Source organism: Pavona decussata, unplaced genomic scaffold, assembly GCF_977016875.1.
Source record: "Pavona decussata unplaced genomic scaffold, jaPavDecu1.1 SCAFFOLD_270, whole genome shotgun sequence".
Taxonomy (NCBI): domain Eukaryota; kingdom Metazoa; phylum Cnidaria; class Anthozoa; order Scleractinia; family Agariciidae; genus Pavona; species Pavona decussata.
Genome location: NW_028145672.1, coordinates 862,280 through 880,374, shown reverse-complemented (window position 1 = coordinate 880,374; position 18,095 = coordinate 862,280). Strand labels below are relative to the sequence as shown.

Genomic DNA, 18,095 nt, shown 5'->3' with positions numbered 1-18,095 from the left:
CCTGATAGCAGAGTTTCTCGTCCGTTGTATTCGCTGAACTGCTACATGTCTCAGTTAATTCCTCTTCATAATTGTCCTCTTCGAGCATTTTTTTCAAAGTTTAATTTCAAAGAAAAAAAAAAAGGTACAATCACTATTATTAAAAACATGATCATTGGATAAACTTCAGAGTTTTGATTGGCTTAGCGGTCATGCAATATCAGCCATTACACCATGCCTGAGAAAAAGCTTCCATTAAAGATAGCGACCGAAAATAGTTTGTCTACGACGTATAATGCGTCTTATGCCCGTCTTTATACTAGAGACCAACAACAAATCTTTGCCCAAGTTCGCCCAGACGGTTCCCTGCTAGCAAAGGCCTTTTGTCCGTTGTATTCGCTGAACTGACAGAAAAGAGGCCTCTGCTAGCAGGGAATCCAGACGGATAATGCGTCCTCTAGTATAAAAACGGCGATTTCGGCGGCGCTACGCGCCTCGTTTTCTATCTATCATCTCACATCCAACGCACGTTCATGGAATAATTGTTACCTATGTAACGGACAAAAATGGAATAACACCATAATAGAAGCTTGCCCGAGAGAAGAGCTTCCCTGTGATTTCCGCCGCTCCTTCGGGTCCGGCTTTCATTTCCCGAACAGCGGGTAGTAATCGAGCCTAGCTTCGGAGTATCTGGAGAAGAAATAGAACGGGCAAAATGTGTGCGCACGAGAATAAATTTGCACACCACTCTTTCAGTCGTTTCGTATTAAAACTTTCGATCGCAACGGGCAATTTTGGCGCTTGGTTCATCTTTCTCCCTGTCACGCGTGTTATATTAATGGAATACATACCTCTTTCCTTCGGTTTCCGTCATGGATGGAACACAACCTACCAAGGCTTCTCCTGTAGCCAAGCTTGCCACAGCCAGGGTACGTCGGACTGATATTAACCAAATTGAAATAACAAGACGAAAATATCTTTAAAGGCGGAAAGCTGTCTGACATAACAGCGTCTTGACATAAATTTAAGGATGATAAACTTTTTTTGAAATCACGACTAATATAAGTGGATGATGCAAAAAACTTTTAAATGAGATTTTAAAGTTTAAAAACCAGTCTTGATTTGCTTGATTGTGGTGACTTGTCAAGAACATTTTCCGTGAAGTCGAGTTTTCATCGTTTTGTATGAGAAAATCGACGGAAATCTTCTGGAACAAGTCCTTTACCAGAGTCTTGAGATGAGGTGGGGAGGGGGGGGGGGGGGAGTGGAGGGGGTGTAATCTCGTACCCAGATCTCCCACGGTCAGGCGGAGGGGAGATCTCACATTTCGACATTCCCGATCCGACGACTTTCGACATTCCCGAACCGACGACTGAGATCGGGGTACGAGATTAGGGGTGATACTCCCTATAATGGACTACACAGGGAGGCTCCGCCCGGTAGGGGTACCTCTTTCAGGATGGAGGTATATAAAAGGGTAGACATTTCACGAGCTGAAGTATAGAAACTGTGTGGGGAAAATATTTAAAAGGGCCTTTCAAAATATCTTGCCGTGACAGACTCACTGAAGAGAGATCCAGTGTTTCTACTGTATGGTGAAAGTGATACCATTTTCTGTGGAAGTCAGTATATGAGATAATTCAGTTTAAAAATCAACACAATAAGGCCTGTTCCAACCGTCGTGTTTCTGCTGTGCCGAACTTAAATCAATTTGATCCGGCAGTAGTACGGCATTGGTTTCAAACGTCGATTTAATTCAGTCACGCCAAATTCTAAAATATATAAAATATAGAAAACGACAAAAGTAACCCAAAATACATTAAAATAATTTATGAAACTAGTTGGGCAAGTTGCGCTACTGCCGTGCGGCACGACAGGGCATGCCGTGCTACTGCCATGCTAACTGATATGAAATAGTCGTGCCGAACTAAAACAGGGTTTCAAACGTCGTGCTACTGCTGTGTTTAAGTCGAATTAAATACTTGAATTTAGTTTGGCACGGCAGTAGCGCCACGTTTGGAACAGGCCTAATATTTGGTGATCATCGTTTTGTCATTCCTTTCCTTTCTACCCTATTTCATGTTGTCCTTCTCTTTTCTCCCATGTTGCCTTAATCTCGTACCCAGATCTCCCATTCCCGAACCAACTGAGATCAGGGTACGAGATTAATGTTGCCTTTAAAGAAGCTCAAATAAGTTCTTCTTCATTATTTTAGTCAGTCCTCCCATTTTAGTCAGTCCTTCCTTGTTTTTGTATCTTTGATATTATAGCTCTGCCTTCTTACTTAGCAGTAAAAGTCATTCTTTCGTCTTTTGTTATCCTGGCCCGCCTATGGTTAGGATTGATGTCACCAGACAGGTAGTATCCGAGTAACAAATGTGGCACATTTTCAGGACGTGAAGAAGAGAGACCCTGGGAACGAGGTTGGTCCAAGCCGTGCAGTGACGGCAAAGAAATGTACCAAAAAGTGTAATGCACGTGCAGAGTTGTTGTTTTGGTCCAAAAACCTACTGCTTTACATTTTTGCGGAAGGCGTTTGTTTTCTACGGAAGGGCAACATTTCTACTTGCTCGATTTGCGCTCGCAACAGTTTTAAATTTCTATGCCGGGAGCCGCCTGTTTTCTATGGAAGGGCTTGCACGATTATATTTACGCTCGCAACAGTTTTAATTTCTACGGAAGGCGCCTGTTTTCTACGGAAGGGCTTGCTCGATTTGCGCACGCAACAGTTTGTAATTTCTACGGAAGGCGCCTGTTTTCTATATGGAAGGGCTTGCACGATTTACGCTCGCAACGGTTTTAAATTTCTATGGAAGGCGCCTGTTTTCTACGGAAGGACAACATTTCTACGGAAGGGCTTGCTCGATTTGCGCACGCAACAGCTTGTAATTTCTACGGAAGGCGCCTGTTTTCTGCGGAAGAGTCGAGATTTCTCCGGAAGGGCTTTCTCTATTTGCGCACGCAACAGTTTTAAATTTCTCCGGGTGGCGCCTGTTTTCTACGGAAGGGCAACATTTCTACGCAAGGGCTTGCTTGATTTGCGCGCGCAAAAGTTTTAAATTTCTACGGAAGGCGCCTGTTTTCTACGGAAGAGCAAGATTTCTACGGAAGGGCTTTCTCGATGTCTGGAGAACGATCAGAGAGCTTTTTAAGAAGATCTTTCATTTTTGTGCGGAAAACTGCAGTTTGTACGGGATGCCACGATAAATTCAAAGAAAGTTGTCAAAAAGTTTTACCGAACGGTAATACTTCTATTAAGAAGTGGTGACCCTTTCAAAAAGATTCTCAGTTACCTGGTACGGACTGCTACAGATTTTTTTATCGGGCCAATTTTCACCCTGTGAAAATCGAGCCAATAGATTGGTATTTGGTAGGTGTAGAGCCTTTTGCACGCGAGATCACGCGACATTCCTCGTGCAACTTCGCGCAGGGAGTTGAAGAACTGGGAACGAGTTTACCGGAAGGGCTGTGGAAAATGTGAACGAACAGAGATTTGCCTTGAACTGTTGAAAACAGCTCCCATGATGATGGAATTTAGTCTCCTGGCAAGTTTTCTTTTAATTTCAACTATCACTACTGTCGTTGCAGCTCAAAAAGGTAAGTTAAAGCTGTACTTTTGATAATTCACTTTTATTCACACTCGGCATGAAATCGACAACAGCAGCAGATTTGAAATGCATGGACCATCTACTGAAGTTCTAACAATCTTTCCTTTCGTAGCTTTGGTTAAACATTTATTCAATTCCATAAGCAGAATTAAGAATTGAGAATTAAGATAAAAGCCCTTGAAGTTTTCGTCTCGAGGCCTTTACAAATCCTCAAATCAATTCGTGTAACATCGTGATATGTGCTTCATCGACCTACTTAACCTACGTACGTACATACGCTGGCGGTTTGATTTGATCTTGGGATCCTTTTACAAGGATAAGATTCTTCACAAAATTAAAATAAATGAATGAAAGAGGTCACGTTTATTTTAGACTTTAAACTTGCTTCTTTGACCCTGCAGTAGTCTAGAATTTGGAATCTGTTATTTGCCGTCATTCACACGAAAATTGTTCTAATCAGCTATCACATCGATATTGGGCGTAATATTCCTTTCTTACTAAAATCGTGTGCGCCCTACCCTACTGAGTGTGGGCTAATAAACTAGAATAGTCCTAATTACATCTCTGTTTAGTGTAAATCAGGAGTGTTATTTAGGGGTCAATATAACGTTCCCTCCCCCTACCCCACATGGGAAGGATTGGGAGGAAGAGGACGGGATTTGAGACAAAAGGCATTTCCAAGGGGGAAGGGGCTAGGAACTTTTGGTATTTACATGTATCAGGATTCTCTGTGTGGGTAATGGCTGGGAATCTGCTGTTGTGAAGTTAGCTATTTTTTTGTAAATCTCAAGGGTCAGCACGAGGTGAATACTTTTGTTTTACTGTGGAATCATGCAAGAAGACCTCCCTCGTGTAAGACGAGGATTCTTGAGGTCTCCTCACCATTTTAGGGGTGCATAATTGTCCCTTTGAAAACCCAAAGTCTGGAAAATTTAAGCACTTCATAATGTTAGATTTCATAGACCAGGTCTCAATTTGATTTGCTGTGTTACAAATACAGTGAATGTATCAGGCTGTTTAATGGCTTAGCTTTCTCGAGTCTCCTCTAGCTCAGTGGTATGTAACCAAACTAGTAATCGGAAGGTCATACAGTAGGTCTGACCCCTGTTTGGAGAACTCAGATTTTCCTTTTCAGAGTATGCGTAAAGTTTAGACGGTACAACTTTTGCTTATGACTGTCGCATGTGATTTCTATGGCACTCGCGGTGATGCTCGTGTCATGCAAAAAATCACACACAACTCTCATCATTCAACATTGCCTATACCTACGATTGTTGTAGGATTAAAATCCTATGACATTAATTTTTTGTTAAGTACACGACAGTCGTAAGTGAGTTGTAGGTTTGATTTACACGAGACAATTCGTATCGTAGGCCTGTCCTAAGCTTGTCACATGCGTTAAGGTCATACCGTGTAAATTGCCCTTTAGGCTGCAGTTTCTATAATCTTGATCTCAGGTTTTAAAACCAGGGTTTTGGCAACTCAGCAGGTCTTGGATTTACCATACTAAAACCCTTATCCTTGTGATACTCATTCTCATATACTTACATGTAGTAGAAAAGTTTCTAATCTAGTGATAGTTTTATTAACCAATTTGTTTGAGAACTGATTAAATCTGACCTTAAATGTAACGTGCAAAGTGATTACAAAATAGCACAGGAAGAGGATAATAAGTAATATTTGGGAGGAACGGAAAAGTGGGTAATCTAAGGATGCAGGTGACGAGGGGACTATTCCAGGGGGTGGGGAAGGGGGACCTTGTGGGAGAGTATAGATCAGGTGGGACATGAATCAGTAATTTTGTTTTTGATTTTTAGGCAAGTTTGAAGATGTCTTGATGCACTATGAAACTTTACATGCAAATGACATTTTTCACGGTCTCCACAAGAGAGATGTCAATAAACAAGAAAAGATTGTTTCCTTCACAACATTAGGGAGGCAAGTACTGTAGATGATAGTTTTAATAAAGTTAGTATTAAATATATGTTATTAATCACATCTGTACTGAACTAACTAAAAACCCAGTTATAAGCTGCAAAGGATTAGTATTCAATTCAGGTGCATTTGGGATGTGTAGTGATTTTCTCTCTTTCACTTTCCTGTGGTGCTGTTTATTATGCTTTACAATGGTTCTAACTTTTGAATCTGTGGATGAAATCCTCAAGTGTGACCATTCAAATGAAAGCTACTAAGTAGTACTTTCCTGTGGTACTGTTTATTATGCTGTACAAGGTGTTTCTAGCTTTTGAGTCTGTGGATGAAATCCTAAAGTGTGACCATTCAAATGAAAGCTACTGAGCAGTACTTTCCTGTGGTGCTGTTTATTATGCCGTACAAAATGATTCTAACTTTTGAATCTGTGGATGAAATCCTAAAGTGTGACCATTCAGATGAAAGCTACTGAGCAGTACTTTCCTGTGGTACTGTTTATTATGCTGTACAAGGTGTTTCTAGCTTTTGAGTCTGTGGATGAAATCCTAAAGTGTGACCATTCCAATGAAAGCTACTAAGCAGTACTTTCCTGTGGTACTGTTTATTATGCTGTACAAGGTGGTTCTAACTTTTGAGTCCGTGGATGAAATCCTCAAGTGTGACCATTCAAATGAAACCTACTGAGCCGTACTTTCCAGTGGTGCTGTTTATTATTCTCTACAATGTGGTATTTAATGTTTGAGTCTGTGCATGAAGTCCATATGTCCATTCAAATGAACTTTTTTAGCTTGTAGATGTAGAAGTGTTCAGGTAAAGGGTTTCAGTGAAAAGTAATCAGTAAAACTTCTTTTATTTCTGTTTCTATATTTTGCAGGCATTTCAAATTGCATCTCACTCCACACAGTGAACTGTTTAGTGAAGATTTCCATGCTTACTCTGTTGGAGTCAATGGTCAAAAGACAGAAATGTTTGTTGATAAAGAGAGCTTTTATAGAGGTTATGATGAAGGTACAACTGAAACTTACGAATGTTTACTAAGGAGAATAGTAATCTCAAAAACTAGCAAAATTAGTAGCAAACAACAAGAACAATAAGAAAAGACAGGGGTTTCATCAGTCGAAGCCGGCAACCGGCGAATTCCGCTGCTTACTTTCTATATCAGCGCCGCCTACTATTGCCATTCTATCTCCCAATTCCGACCTGTTTTTTCCTGAAATGGCAAGCGGAGTCAATTGTCAATAAACAGTTTGTCTAATTTTTATCTATTGGAAGATTGTACGTAACACGCCAAGCATTTAAACAATGTCAAGAACGACACGATCGACACTTATCGTTATTTGCTGTTCAACACGTTAAATGGAGATCATGACCAAGAAATCTGTCTTATCTATTGTACTCAATTTGGTTCCCAGAATGCTGGAAATAGCATTTCCGTGCTTCCAGATCTCAGAATTTTCTGCACCCCACTAGAAGAAGAGCCCTTACGACCCCAATTGTCACAGCCGGCTACTCTACAACAACCATCCGTCTACTTCAAATTTTATTGAAACCCCTGTAAATATCCAGACGGACTCTGTACGTCAAGATTACTGCCTAAGAAAAATTTCAAGGAGCCCACAAGGCCAAAAGCTGAGAAGTTAGGAGTCCAACATGTGAAGTGTTAGGTGCTGCTGAAAAAAATTAAGGCACCCAGAGTGTTTTCTTGGGTGCCCCAGACATTGTATTGGACTGCTGTTAGGCAGTAGGCTTGATACGTCGTAATTAAACTTTTTGTTTAACTTGTGACTTTTTCTTCTGTTATAGTTTTCTAATGACCTAGTATTGTCCTTTTAGTATATTATAGATTTCAACATATATACACATTTTTTGACTCAACAATGATGTTTAGCTACAATCATGGACAAAACTCTTTAACGAAAAGAAACTTTTAGTCGATCTCCAAATTCATATCATAAAATACTTTTTAAAATATTTAACTCCGATGAAACTAGAACCATTATCCTAACTGACTTTAACAGGAGCCTTTTTGTTCAAATTGTAATGCCCTCCATATTTCGCTGTTTCTTGTCAGGTGACCCATCTTCTCATGCCAGTGTTCATAATGATCATGGAATCCTGACAGCTTCCATAGCGACAGAAGATGACACTTACGTTATTGAGGTGAGAGGCTGTAACATTGACCTGAATGCACATTGGACGATGTCATTACTGGAAGTTCCAAATGAACACTGAGAAAACAGGGCCCAGTTTCATACAGACCTGAATCATATGTTCCTTATCTTTGAAGTAAATGTGAAGTAAGATGATACTGATCTCGTTACAACTTTCAAATCATAATATACAAGTTCATCACACATTAATTTTGTATTAGTCATTCAATTGCAAGTTCACCGTTCTGGTGTAACGAAAACACAATATGTCTGTCCATAACTTGAAGTAATATGAATTTTCATAATGATTCCGGTTCAGTTCATATTAATACCGAGAAGAAAGACACCTTTTAAAAACAGGGTAACCCAATCAGCTGCAAAGCTACTGCTACCAATAGGAACCCTATAAAAGACAGATACATTTAAGTTGAAATGAAACTTCTACTATGCTATACTATATTATACTATACTATGCTCTGCTATGCTGTGCTATGCTGTGCTGTGCTGTGCTGTACTGTACTGTACTTTACTGTACTACATGTTAGCCCAGGTTATCTTAAAGTTTTGAAAGCCATGTTTTTCTTTTTTATTTATTTTTAAAATTATTCTCAAAATACCACATGTTAACATGGCTCACTTTCTCTTTCGCATTGGATGCCAGCCATCTTTGATTACACTGGGGGTGTTACTCAGAGTTCTTTCATGACAAAAGTAATAAGGAGCTAAGTTTCTTTAGTAGTGAGGGTTCCCAAGAAAATTTTTAAAATGGTACGTAGTGCAACACAAATGCTTACATTTAATTCCTTTTGTTATTTAGCCAGCTTGGAGGCACATGGAAAAATCTGGTAAAGAACAGATGATTACGTATCGACATTCAGATGTTAAATCCAATATTACACATTCTCATGTCGATCCAAAGTAAGTAAAAATAATTGAAATAGCTTTTAGTGAAGTCTAGATACTTAAATTCTTATCATTTCTCAGGGTAAGGAGGATCTAAGGATTTATAAGCGAGAAGGGTACATAAAGAAGTCTGAGGTTTAATCAAGCTGAAAATTTAGGTAATAGTCAACCTTGCAGGTGTGATTGGGAATGTAGAATAATTCTACACTAACAATAAATTATTGTTAGTAGTATTACTGTAAATAAGAATATATTCTTGCATAAGAATTACAAAAGTGCATCAAGTATGGCACATGTACATGTATACATTTCACCCAGTCCAGGCTATGTTCCAATAACGACAATTTTGAGAGATTTGGCAATTCAATACATTTGGCTCTTGTGAATATGCATGGTTAAAGGGAGAGTTTCACGGTTCAGCGCATGCGCGAGCGATAATGTAAGCGCTGTCAAGCCAATTGTTTTTGGACCAATTAGAAGCGAGTACACAACACCGGCGGGATACGGTGGGCAAGTCTTATAACTTGCTGGCATAAAAATAAAACTGACTGGCCAGTGTTTCGGTCAGGTTTCAGAAAGAAACAAAAAGGCTGTCCATGTAAAACACATAAGGATTTTTGCAGCGCCGCTTTGTGAATGTCCCATGACATTCAAGAAATGCCAGAACTTTTGTGAACGTATACAGTTTTATTTTAGTACAATGTCGATATCTCGCGGCATCGACCTTTTTTTGTTACGCGCGGCTCGAAAAGCCGAGAAGCTCCCTCAAACTTACGTACTTAAATCCAGTATTTCATCAGCATTCAGTGATAAACTTACTATAGTGTGTACGCTCGATAGCCTGATTTTATTAGACCAGCGAGAGGGCGAAGAAGGAGAAATCCGCAAGCTTCAAGAAGCGATGCGACCGTTTAGTAACAACAACACTGAGCGTCCTTCTAAGATGCTGGAATGCATTTGAGAAAACTCTGCCATGGTGGCAAATCAAAACTGCGTTTGCCATTCGCAATGACCATAATTTTATAGATAAATGAATACCTTACAATAGTTTTTGTAGTTTGCCGCAAATCTTTTGGATTTTTTTTCTACTGCCCGCTATTCAAGCCCGCTAATAGACAGGGCATATCTAATCGATATTTTCGATACTCGATAGAAATCGATCGTAATCGATCGTAATCGATAATAATCAATCGAATAATACCGGAAATCGATATATATTGATCGCTCGTTTTCTTGTGATTATCGATTTTGATCGATTTTTGTAATTAGCTATCGATTTTATCGATTTGTTCGAAAATAGACGAAGATCAGGTCGATTCACTTTCATCAAGTGTTTATTTCTAGCGCCTGGTTGATCCTCGCCAGAACGAATCCCCAACTCACTCGAACTAATAAACAGCAGTCCATATAAATTCAATTAACATCCTCTTAACACTTTATTGAAGTTTGACTATCGGAGTTTAAATTTCGCTATAAAACTTAAAAGAATCGAGCATGCAGTGTATTAAAACAACAAGACATTGAACATTTTGTAACGCAACGTAACGTAGTGTAACGCAACTGTAATTTACGCGTCCAAGAAGTCACGCTTTCTGGCACGCCTGCTAGAGTTTATCCTGCAGGTTTATCTTTCACGAGTCCTTTTCTCGTTCTGTTTCAACATTAACAACCTAAAAACTATTGCAATCAAAGATATCTATATCGCTTTTAAAGCTTGGCAAGGCAGACTTGTAATGTCCAGTGGTGTCAAATTTGTCAATTTCAATCTTCAGTTTTCTGTCACTTAAAATTTAGCATGATTTAGGCAGTGACTCAGGCTATTACTAAGATTCTCGAATACCAATGCGGTAAAAAATTTCCTTTTCCTTGTACGTTAGTTGGCGATATTCAATTCTTGTCTGGATAACACCGATTACAGCACAGAGTACACCACCATAAGACTGCTGGGCCGGAATATTCCGCTGAATATTGCCTGTCAGTGAAGAAAGAAAATTAGAAAAAGTAGCTAACATAAGACCGCATAAAGCAAGATCAAAGTCGATTACGAGGTAAGAAAGTTTTCACGTCCGCCTAAGGAGCAGCTTTCACCATCTTTGTTTACGAGATGGCTGTTAAGGTTTGGTGCACGTTTTTTATTACCGATTTTCAGCGATGTGATAAGAAAGAATGTGATTATCGATTTCGATAGATTAAATCAACTAATTAATCGACAAATATTGAGTATTATCGAGTAATATCAATTAATCAATTAGCTTTTCGATGATCGATTTCGATCGATTAGATATGCCCTGTAATAGACGACTACAACTAACTCGCACATTTGATCTCATATTTATTCGCTTCGCGTCTCAGTGTTGTACAATTTTTTCCATCTAAAGCAAAACACTGATGTTTGATGCTGTTTGTCCTTCGAATTCTCCGTTTTGACAGTTGACTTCCATATGAACAAACAGTACGATTGAAATCTAGAAAATCCTCGCGAGTTCATCCAAAGCCAGTTGGTGACCTTTGCCATTTCCAGCGAAAGCAGATGTGTCGCGAAATCGTTGTCTATTTTAAACAGACTTATCTCTTTACCAATTTTCCACGTTTGGTGGACGTATCTTGTTAACCACACAGGATTTCTACATCCACTCCACTCTGTCCGATTTAACTTCTGTGCTTCCAGAGAGTCCACAGAACGTCCCGTCGCCGGTCGGCCGCGATGTCTCCTTGCCGATCCATCGACAAAAATGTCGTTTTCGGATGCTAAAACACTTTTAACCTTACAAAAATCGAACTTATGTTTACAACAGGAAACAAAGATTGTAAAAAGTGAAGAACGAAGAGCAGATGATCCAAATTCGGGCGCGATTTCAACAGATTGTTCCACCACAAGCTCGCATCGAATTTAGTGTCGACCCATACAATTTATTTTTGAGCCGGTCTGCTTGTGCATGCGCTTGACCGTGAAACTCGGCCTTTAAACAATGTTCCAGATAAGTAAACGTTCAGAGTGTCAATGAAGAATTTTATTTTTGAGGGGCCAATAGGTTTGGTTTTCTCCAAATCTTAAGTTTATCATTCAATTTGTTGGTTCAAGAAGCAAGTTTTCTTACGTTTTTGACCCAAGATCCCTATCTTATGTGGAACACTGATTAAATATTATTTTGAAATGATTCATCAGTAAACACCTAAAACACTACAGTACAGTTGACATGTAATCTGCTATCTGAGAAACTAACACAAAGCTTCTCACTGTAAAGTTATCTCAAAATAGTGAAATCTTTTATGACATTATTTTATCATTATTTTTGATGTTCTGTGTGAGAAGCTGAAATTTCTTTGTCCCTGAAGGGATTCCAGACAACCTGCGAATACTCCTGTGAATCTGAGTATCTGAAACAACAAGAAGCAATCTGTATTTAGGTCGGTTATGCTCTGACAGCCCTTTATCAGGACTTGAATGTAGATTTGAATGTAGATTAAATCACAGTTTCTGTCTTCTGATGATTTACATTTGTATTTTTTAGGAAAAAGAAATACAGCTTCTGTGGTCACGATTCAGAGCATTCAACAACTTATTACCGCAAAGATGTGGGTAAGAAAACTATCCTCGTCCTTGGAGTCTTTCCAGTCTGGTGCTCGCCAGCCATCCTGTCATTTCATGAATGGAACTCTCCAGTTCAAGAGCTTGGTTATACGTTAGCTCTTTGAATTTCTTCAAAATGGCACTTACATTTCTCTGATTAAACAGTTTGGAAGAATTTGTAGATCCCGACCTTAAAAATGGAGCACTCCATTTACAAACTGACTGGTTTTGGCCTCGCAGTTTTCACTAATGGACAACGCTCCTAGTGTCTGAACTCAACCCACAAAGTTCTGTACATTTATATTCTTCCTATAGTATTACTGCTTGATCAATAAAATCAAATGACGTTTTGATTTTTACTTGCTTGTGTATTTGATTTCCAAACCAATAGAAAAAAAGGTTTCTATATTTCTTCTGAAAACTGAAAACTCAGCTTGCATGATATAGAAAAATGAAATAAAAAATGAAATGGAGAACAGTGTACATGTACTCAATTCAGACTTTACTGTATACGGCATGTGTTAACAACTATATAATTATATAAAAAAGATAAATACATTAAAAAGGGTAAAAAAAAAACATATTGGTATGAAATAATAAGATTTATACAGAACAGTTATGTTCCTTATTGAAACCCATACAGTAAATACAGCTATATACAATACGACTACCAGTGGATAAACTGAAGACTTCATCTGCCATAAAAGTGCTCAATGGTAAAACCAGAGCTGTGAATAAAAGATGAACTTTTGGAGTCGGACTAGTTCAAACACATTTATATATATGCTTTATTAAGATTTTAAGAGTTATTATACATCGCTCACTTTCTGAATGTTTCAGCTCCAGACTTCCGATCTAGTCGCAAGAGACGTGCAGTAGCGACGTTGATCAGGTGTAGGCTGGCCTTAGTGGCTGACTACAGGTTTCACAAGGAGATGGGTCAGGATGACAAGAAGAAAACCATCAATTATATGGTAAGAGGATTTATTATTATCTCTCAGTTAGTACGTGCAGTGTGATCGGCCAATTTTGCGGGTGGTATTTCACTGTATGGCCCGCTAAATTTGAAAGTTTAAACTCAGAGATATAATAAATATCTTACTAACCTTGTTGTTCTTGGTACATACTGTAAGTTACAGATCCTTGTTTTTTCCTGTTGATTTATGGCCCAAGCACAAAGTGAGCAGGCCATAAATCAACAGTGACGGAAAAACTCCGGCCGTAACTTACAGTACAGACCTCAAAATTGGTTGGTAAGAGGTACAATATATACTGTATATGTTTCTAAGAAACTACATGTAAGTTGCTACGTTGGTGGTGGATCAGAGTAGAACAAATGTTGGTTTTATCAACAGAGTTGATAACCAGTAATTTGGCCACTGTTAACGAGGTGGGGAATGGTAAATTCAGGACTTAACAAAGGGGCAAGGGTTGCAAATTTTCTATGAACCTAAGGCTCATCACCTGTCTGGTTGACTTTGTATTGATAATGTAAAGAGAAATTACATATTGATCACTCCTAGGAATGAAAGGGTATTAAGTGATTTGTTTGTTGTTTGTCATTAGATTGGGGTCACAGACAGAGTGGACGCTATTTTTCAGAGTACAGAATGGTCCAGTGAATACAGAGGATATGGATTTGAAATTGCGCAAGTATGCCAGTGTTGTAGTTTTTACGTCTTTTTGGGGTAATTTTTGTCTGGCAATTTGGCAATAATTTTGTTGATGATGAGAAGGTGTCATGCAAGATAAAATTTCCAGAGCCTTGCATGCCCACAAAAAGTAAAAACGTTCTGAACAATGTTGACAATGTTGAGGACAGCGGGGATGGCACAGTGGTGAGAGCACTTGCCTCCCAACAATGTGGCCCTGGTTTGATTCCCGGACTTTGCTTCATAATTTGTGGGTTGAGTTTTGTCATTGGTTCTTGTCCTTTCTCCAAGAGTTTTTTCTCTGGCTTCTCCAGTTTTCCCCTCCCCTCCAAAACATTTTCAAATTCCAATTTGATCCAGAATCTGAGGACCACAGGTTTGTTAATCATAACAGACTGTGCCACCCTTGTTAAACAAAGTTGATTTATTTTAATTTGATGTACATTAGGTTTTGGGTCATTTTCCTATAGCATTTCGATAATTTTGTTCTTGCATTTTGATAATCATAATTCACCCTTAAAATTATTGTAGTGTTAGGCCCCTTTTGCAGTTTCAAGAACTCCCCCACCCCCATCAAAAAAAAAAAAAAAAAAAACACACCAGAAAGAAATACCAAGGATCTGATCATTGTTAAACTCTCTGCTGAAAATAACTGTTTATTTTTCCAGGTCATTGTTCATGAGACGAGCCACCCTCGAACTGATGTTAATCATTACAATAGGTTGCGTCTTGGTGCATGGCCCATTAAGGAGCTTTTACGGGTATGTTACAATGATATATTATACGACTTTGCACTGTGAATAAAATTACTTCCCCCTCCCCCTGCCCAATATTTAACTGCTTTTTCCATTTCATTTGAAACCATTAGCCACAGGTGAAAAATAAAATTATTGGCATTGCTTATTCTAGAGTACATGTATGTACAGCACTGTAGGATTCCTGCATTGGACCTTTATCGCAGTAATATTTAACTAATTTTTGGTTAAGGTTGCATGAAAGAAAATTTAGCAAAATCACTAATTAAAAATAAGAATCAAAATGGTGAAAAATGTTAAGGTTATGAGGATAAAATTAAATGTTTCCTTAACCAAGATAAAAACTTTAAGTATGGGAAAAAATCTTGTTGCCATGGAAACATCAAGTCATGTGACCAATTCATTTAATTATTAAAAAAGGTAAAAAATCCAAATGTGGGAAATTGCAGGCTGTCAAGATCTTGTTGCCATGGAAACATCAATTGACCAATCATGTGACCAATCAATTAATTATTACATCAAATTGTTGCTAGATAAATTTTAGAAAAAGTCATCCAGTTTGGTGGTATGTGGTACGTTTTATAATTATTTAAAACGCTATGAATAGTTGAAGTCAGTGTAGGCACTTTGTACCCTCCTCCATTCCCCCATGCTGAATAGGGTTAACCATTGCTAGCTATGTGCAAACCGTGAAACAGATGTGATGCTTCTGTTTTTGTGTTAAGCTTGGTGAATAAATGATAGATGTATTTTTTTCAGTCAGTGGGTTCACCCAACAGGAGTCGAACCTTTGACCTTCCAATTCCTAGTCCAGATGCTCTTCCACTGAGCAACAAGAAACTCATAGGGCCAACGGCTTAAGACAATCAGTGCCAGGCTTCCAAATCTGTTTATAAATGGTTTATTTTAAGCAGATGAATAGTTTTCTTGTCTGGAATGCAAGCGTTCTTGTTACTGTCGGCAGCAGACGTTTAGATATGACTGTTGCCAAAATTGAAAATGGCTGCCATTTTGAACGTGGTTTTGTTAAACACCGTCTAAACTGTCTTTTAATAACCGACCCATAGGAACTAGGCCATTAAGCTAGGTTCATGTGTAAACTGTAGTGATGTGTAAAACAGATAGTAATAACAATAATAACAATAATAATAATAATAATAATAATAATAATAATAATAATAATAATAATAATAATAATAATAATAATAATTAATAATAATAATAATTTTATTATTGTGTCACAAAAGGAATGTAGCTATTTAGGGGAGAAGTCCCCTCTACTAATAGTGGACACCTAACTAAATAGTCTATTTTAACTCTAGCTAAAAAAGAAAGAACTTCAATATATTGAAATTTACATCATAAACCATATTACAATATTAAAAATTTCATACATCAAATGTAAAACTCGACAGTTACTGACATTTGCTGCTAGGGCAGTAAGGTCCTGATTACGTATGACTCTTTTAAATTGCTTCAGAGAGGGTTGATATCTTATTCTAGGAGTGAGATCATTCCACAGTTTGGTTTGTTGATGACAACATATTGATTAAACAACATTAATTGTTAGCTACATGGAAACAAGGTTATTCAAGTGGTTCTGAGCATGGAAGGTTTCAACCATACTGTTTAGTTACCTGTTGGCTTTTCCATAACCCGGCTTCAATTTTAATTTTGCTAATATAATATTCTGTTTTTCCGGTAGACTTTTAGTCTACAAAAGGACTGGAAGAGTTATTGTCTTGCACATCTGTTCACCTATCAAGACTTTGCTGATGGTGTTATTGGATTGGCTTATGTTGGTAACCGCAAAAGAAACGCCGTTGGAGGAATCTGCACTGAAGGTAATTCAGCATGCAATTATTTCTCATTGTTGGTTTATTTACAGAGTTGATAACTAAAGTAAACTGGCCACCGTAAATAGATTCCTTCGTCAGAGAGAATCCATTCACTTCGATGAAAGGATAGTCTCCCTCGCAGCGGTTTTTTTGGGCTGTCACGCAACGCTCCCCCCAAAAGAAGGGGGAGCGTTGCGTGACAGCCCAAAAAACGGCTGCGAGGGAGACTAATGAAAGGACTGACTCTCGAAATGTCAGCAACCAGCATATGACGAGCGTGTCCACATTGTTTTGTAGCGAGTGCTCTCACTTCTGTGTTGATCATCTCTGTATTTTGCGCTTTTTAGATTATTTCACAAATAACACCATGCTGTACCTCAACACTGGACTCAGTAGTAGCGTTAACTGGGGACGAAAATTGCTTACAGAAGAAGCTGACATTGTTACTGCTCATGGTAATTATTTTGTACTCTTAAAGCCTGGTTTACACGTACGTCGCAAGCATAAGCATAAGCACAAGGTGACATACGCAAGCGCTGAAGCATAAAAATTTGGCACAATCGCACAGCCGGGCTGCCTTTTGGCGCGAGATTTGATTCCAACATGGCGGACTAGAATGTACGCTGACAACTTGTCACTGTTTTTCAGTTTCCTTTCCTTGCGCTTGTGCTTATGCTTATGTTTGCGTCGTCCCGGTTTACACGTAGGACGCAACGACACAAGCACAAGCACAAGAGAATGGAAATCGTTCCATTCTCTTGTGCTTGTGCTTATGCTTGCGTCGTACGTGTAAACCAGGCTTAAGGCTGATTTATGCGTACCGATTTGTATGTTATTCGCATGGGCCATTTTGTTACAATTTGTTGGCCGCTGTCTTTTTCTGTTGGTGTAACGTAGGGTAAAAATATATTTATATAGCGCCAGTATCCTTGCGGTTCAAAGGCGCTTTACAAGAATAACTTAACAAAAAACTTAACTAAAAAGTTATTGAAATGCTTTTTTGAAAAGAAAAGTTTTAAGTTTATTTTTAAAAACGGGCACTGAAGAACTGTTCCTGATATCTGATATCTTGTTTTAATTTTTTTGTCAGTAACCTGACCTTTTTCTTATGGTCTATAGTTTGTTAAACACCAACATGGCGGCTGTGGCGTCAAAGGAAAACGCCCCATACTCTGACAATTAGCCCGCGAGCAAGCTCTAGAGCTTGCTCGCAGATTAGCCTGCGCGTCTCGTAGTGAACTTCTTTGTTTTCACCACATTTTGAGATCATCTGTGCGTTGCCAGAGTACAAACGTGCTGCCAAATGGAATCTGTATGTTAAACAAATTCTTCTGTTTCTCCTTTAGAGAACAGGGTCCAGCTGTTCAAAGCCCGATTAAGCTTATCCTGGATTAACGTGAAATTTGATTCGAGATTAAGTACTAATCAGCAAAAATTCTTCCAAAAGATTTTTTGAATATGAATATATGAAACATCATATATTGAACTGCAGATGAAAGATTAGATAGAAGAAAGATCCTCGCAGTTAGTACGCAACTTTTTTCAGGCTTTCTTTTCGCAACTGCATAAGTTGCGTACTAACTGCGAGGATCTTTCTTCTATCTAAAAAGATTTTTTGTCCCTCAATTTTGACTTAGACATTTTTTTTACCTTTAGCTTGAAATAACTTGTAGCCTTTAAAACCATTTTTAACAAGCGAGATGGAAT

The 18,095-nt window shown here is 38.5% G+C and overlaps 1 protein-coding gene across 1 annotated transcript; it reads left to right on the top strand.

Moving 5' to 3' along the window:
- The first annotated feature begins 3,324 nt into the window (after nt 1–3,324).
- On the top strand, nt 3,325–17,844 carry LOC146455766 (ADAM 17-like protease). The gene is made up of 11 exons (XM_085093938.1): nt 3,325–3,576; nt 5,405–5,525; nt 6,394–6,527; nt 7,591–7,679; nt 8,487–8,587; nt 12,085–12,152; nt 12,984–13,117; nt 13,710–13,796; nt 14,464–14,556; nt 16,256–16,394; nt 16,736–17,844. The coding sequence occupies exons 1-11, from the start codon at nt 3,501–3,503 to the stop codon at nt 16,933–16,935; spliced, it is 1,242 nt and encodes a 413-aa protein (XP_084950064.1). The 5' UTR covers nt 3,325–3,500; the 3' UTR covers nt 16,936–17,844.
- Nucleotides 17,845–18,095: the final 251 nt, after the last annotated feature.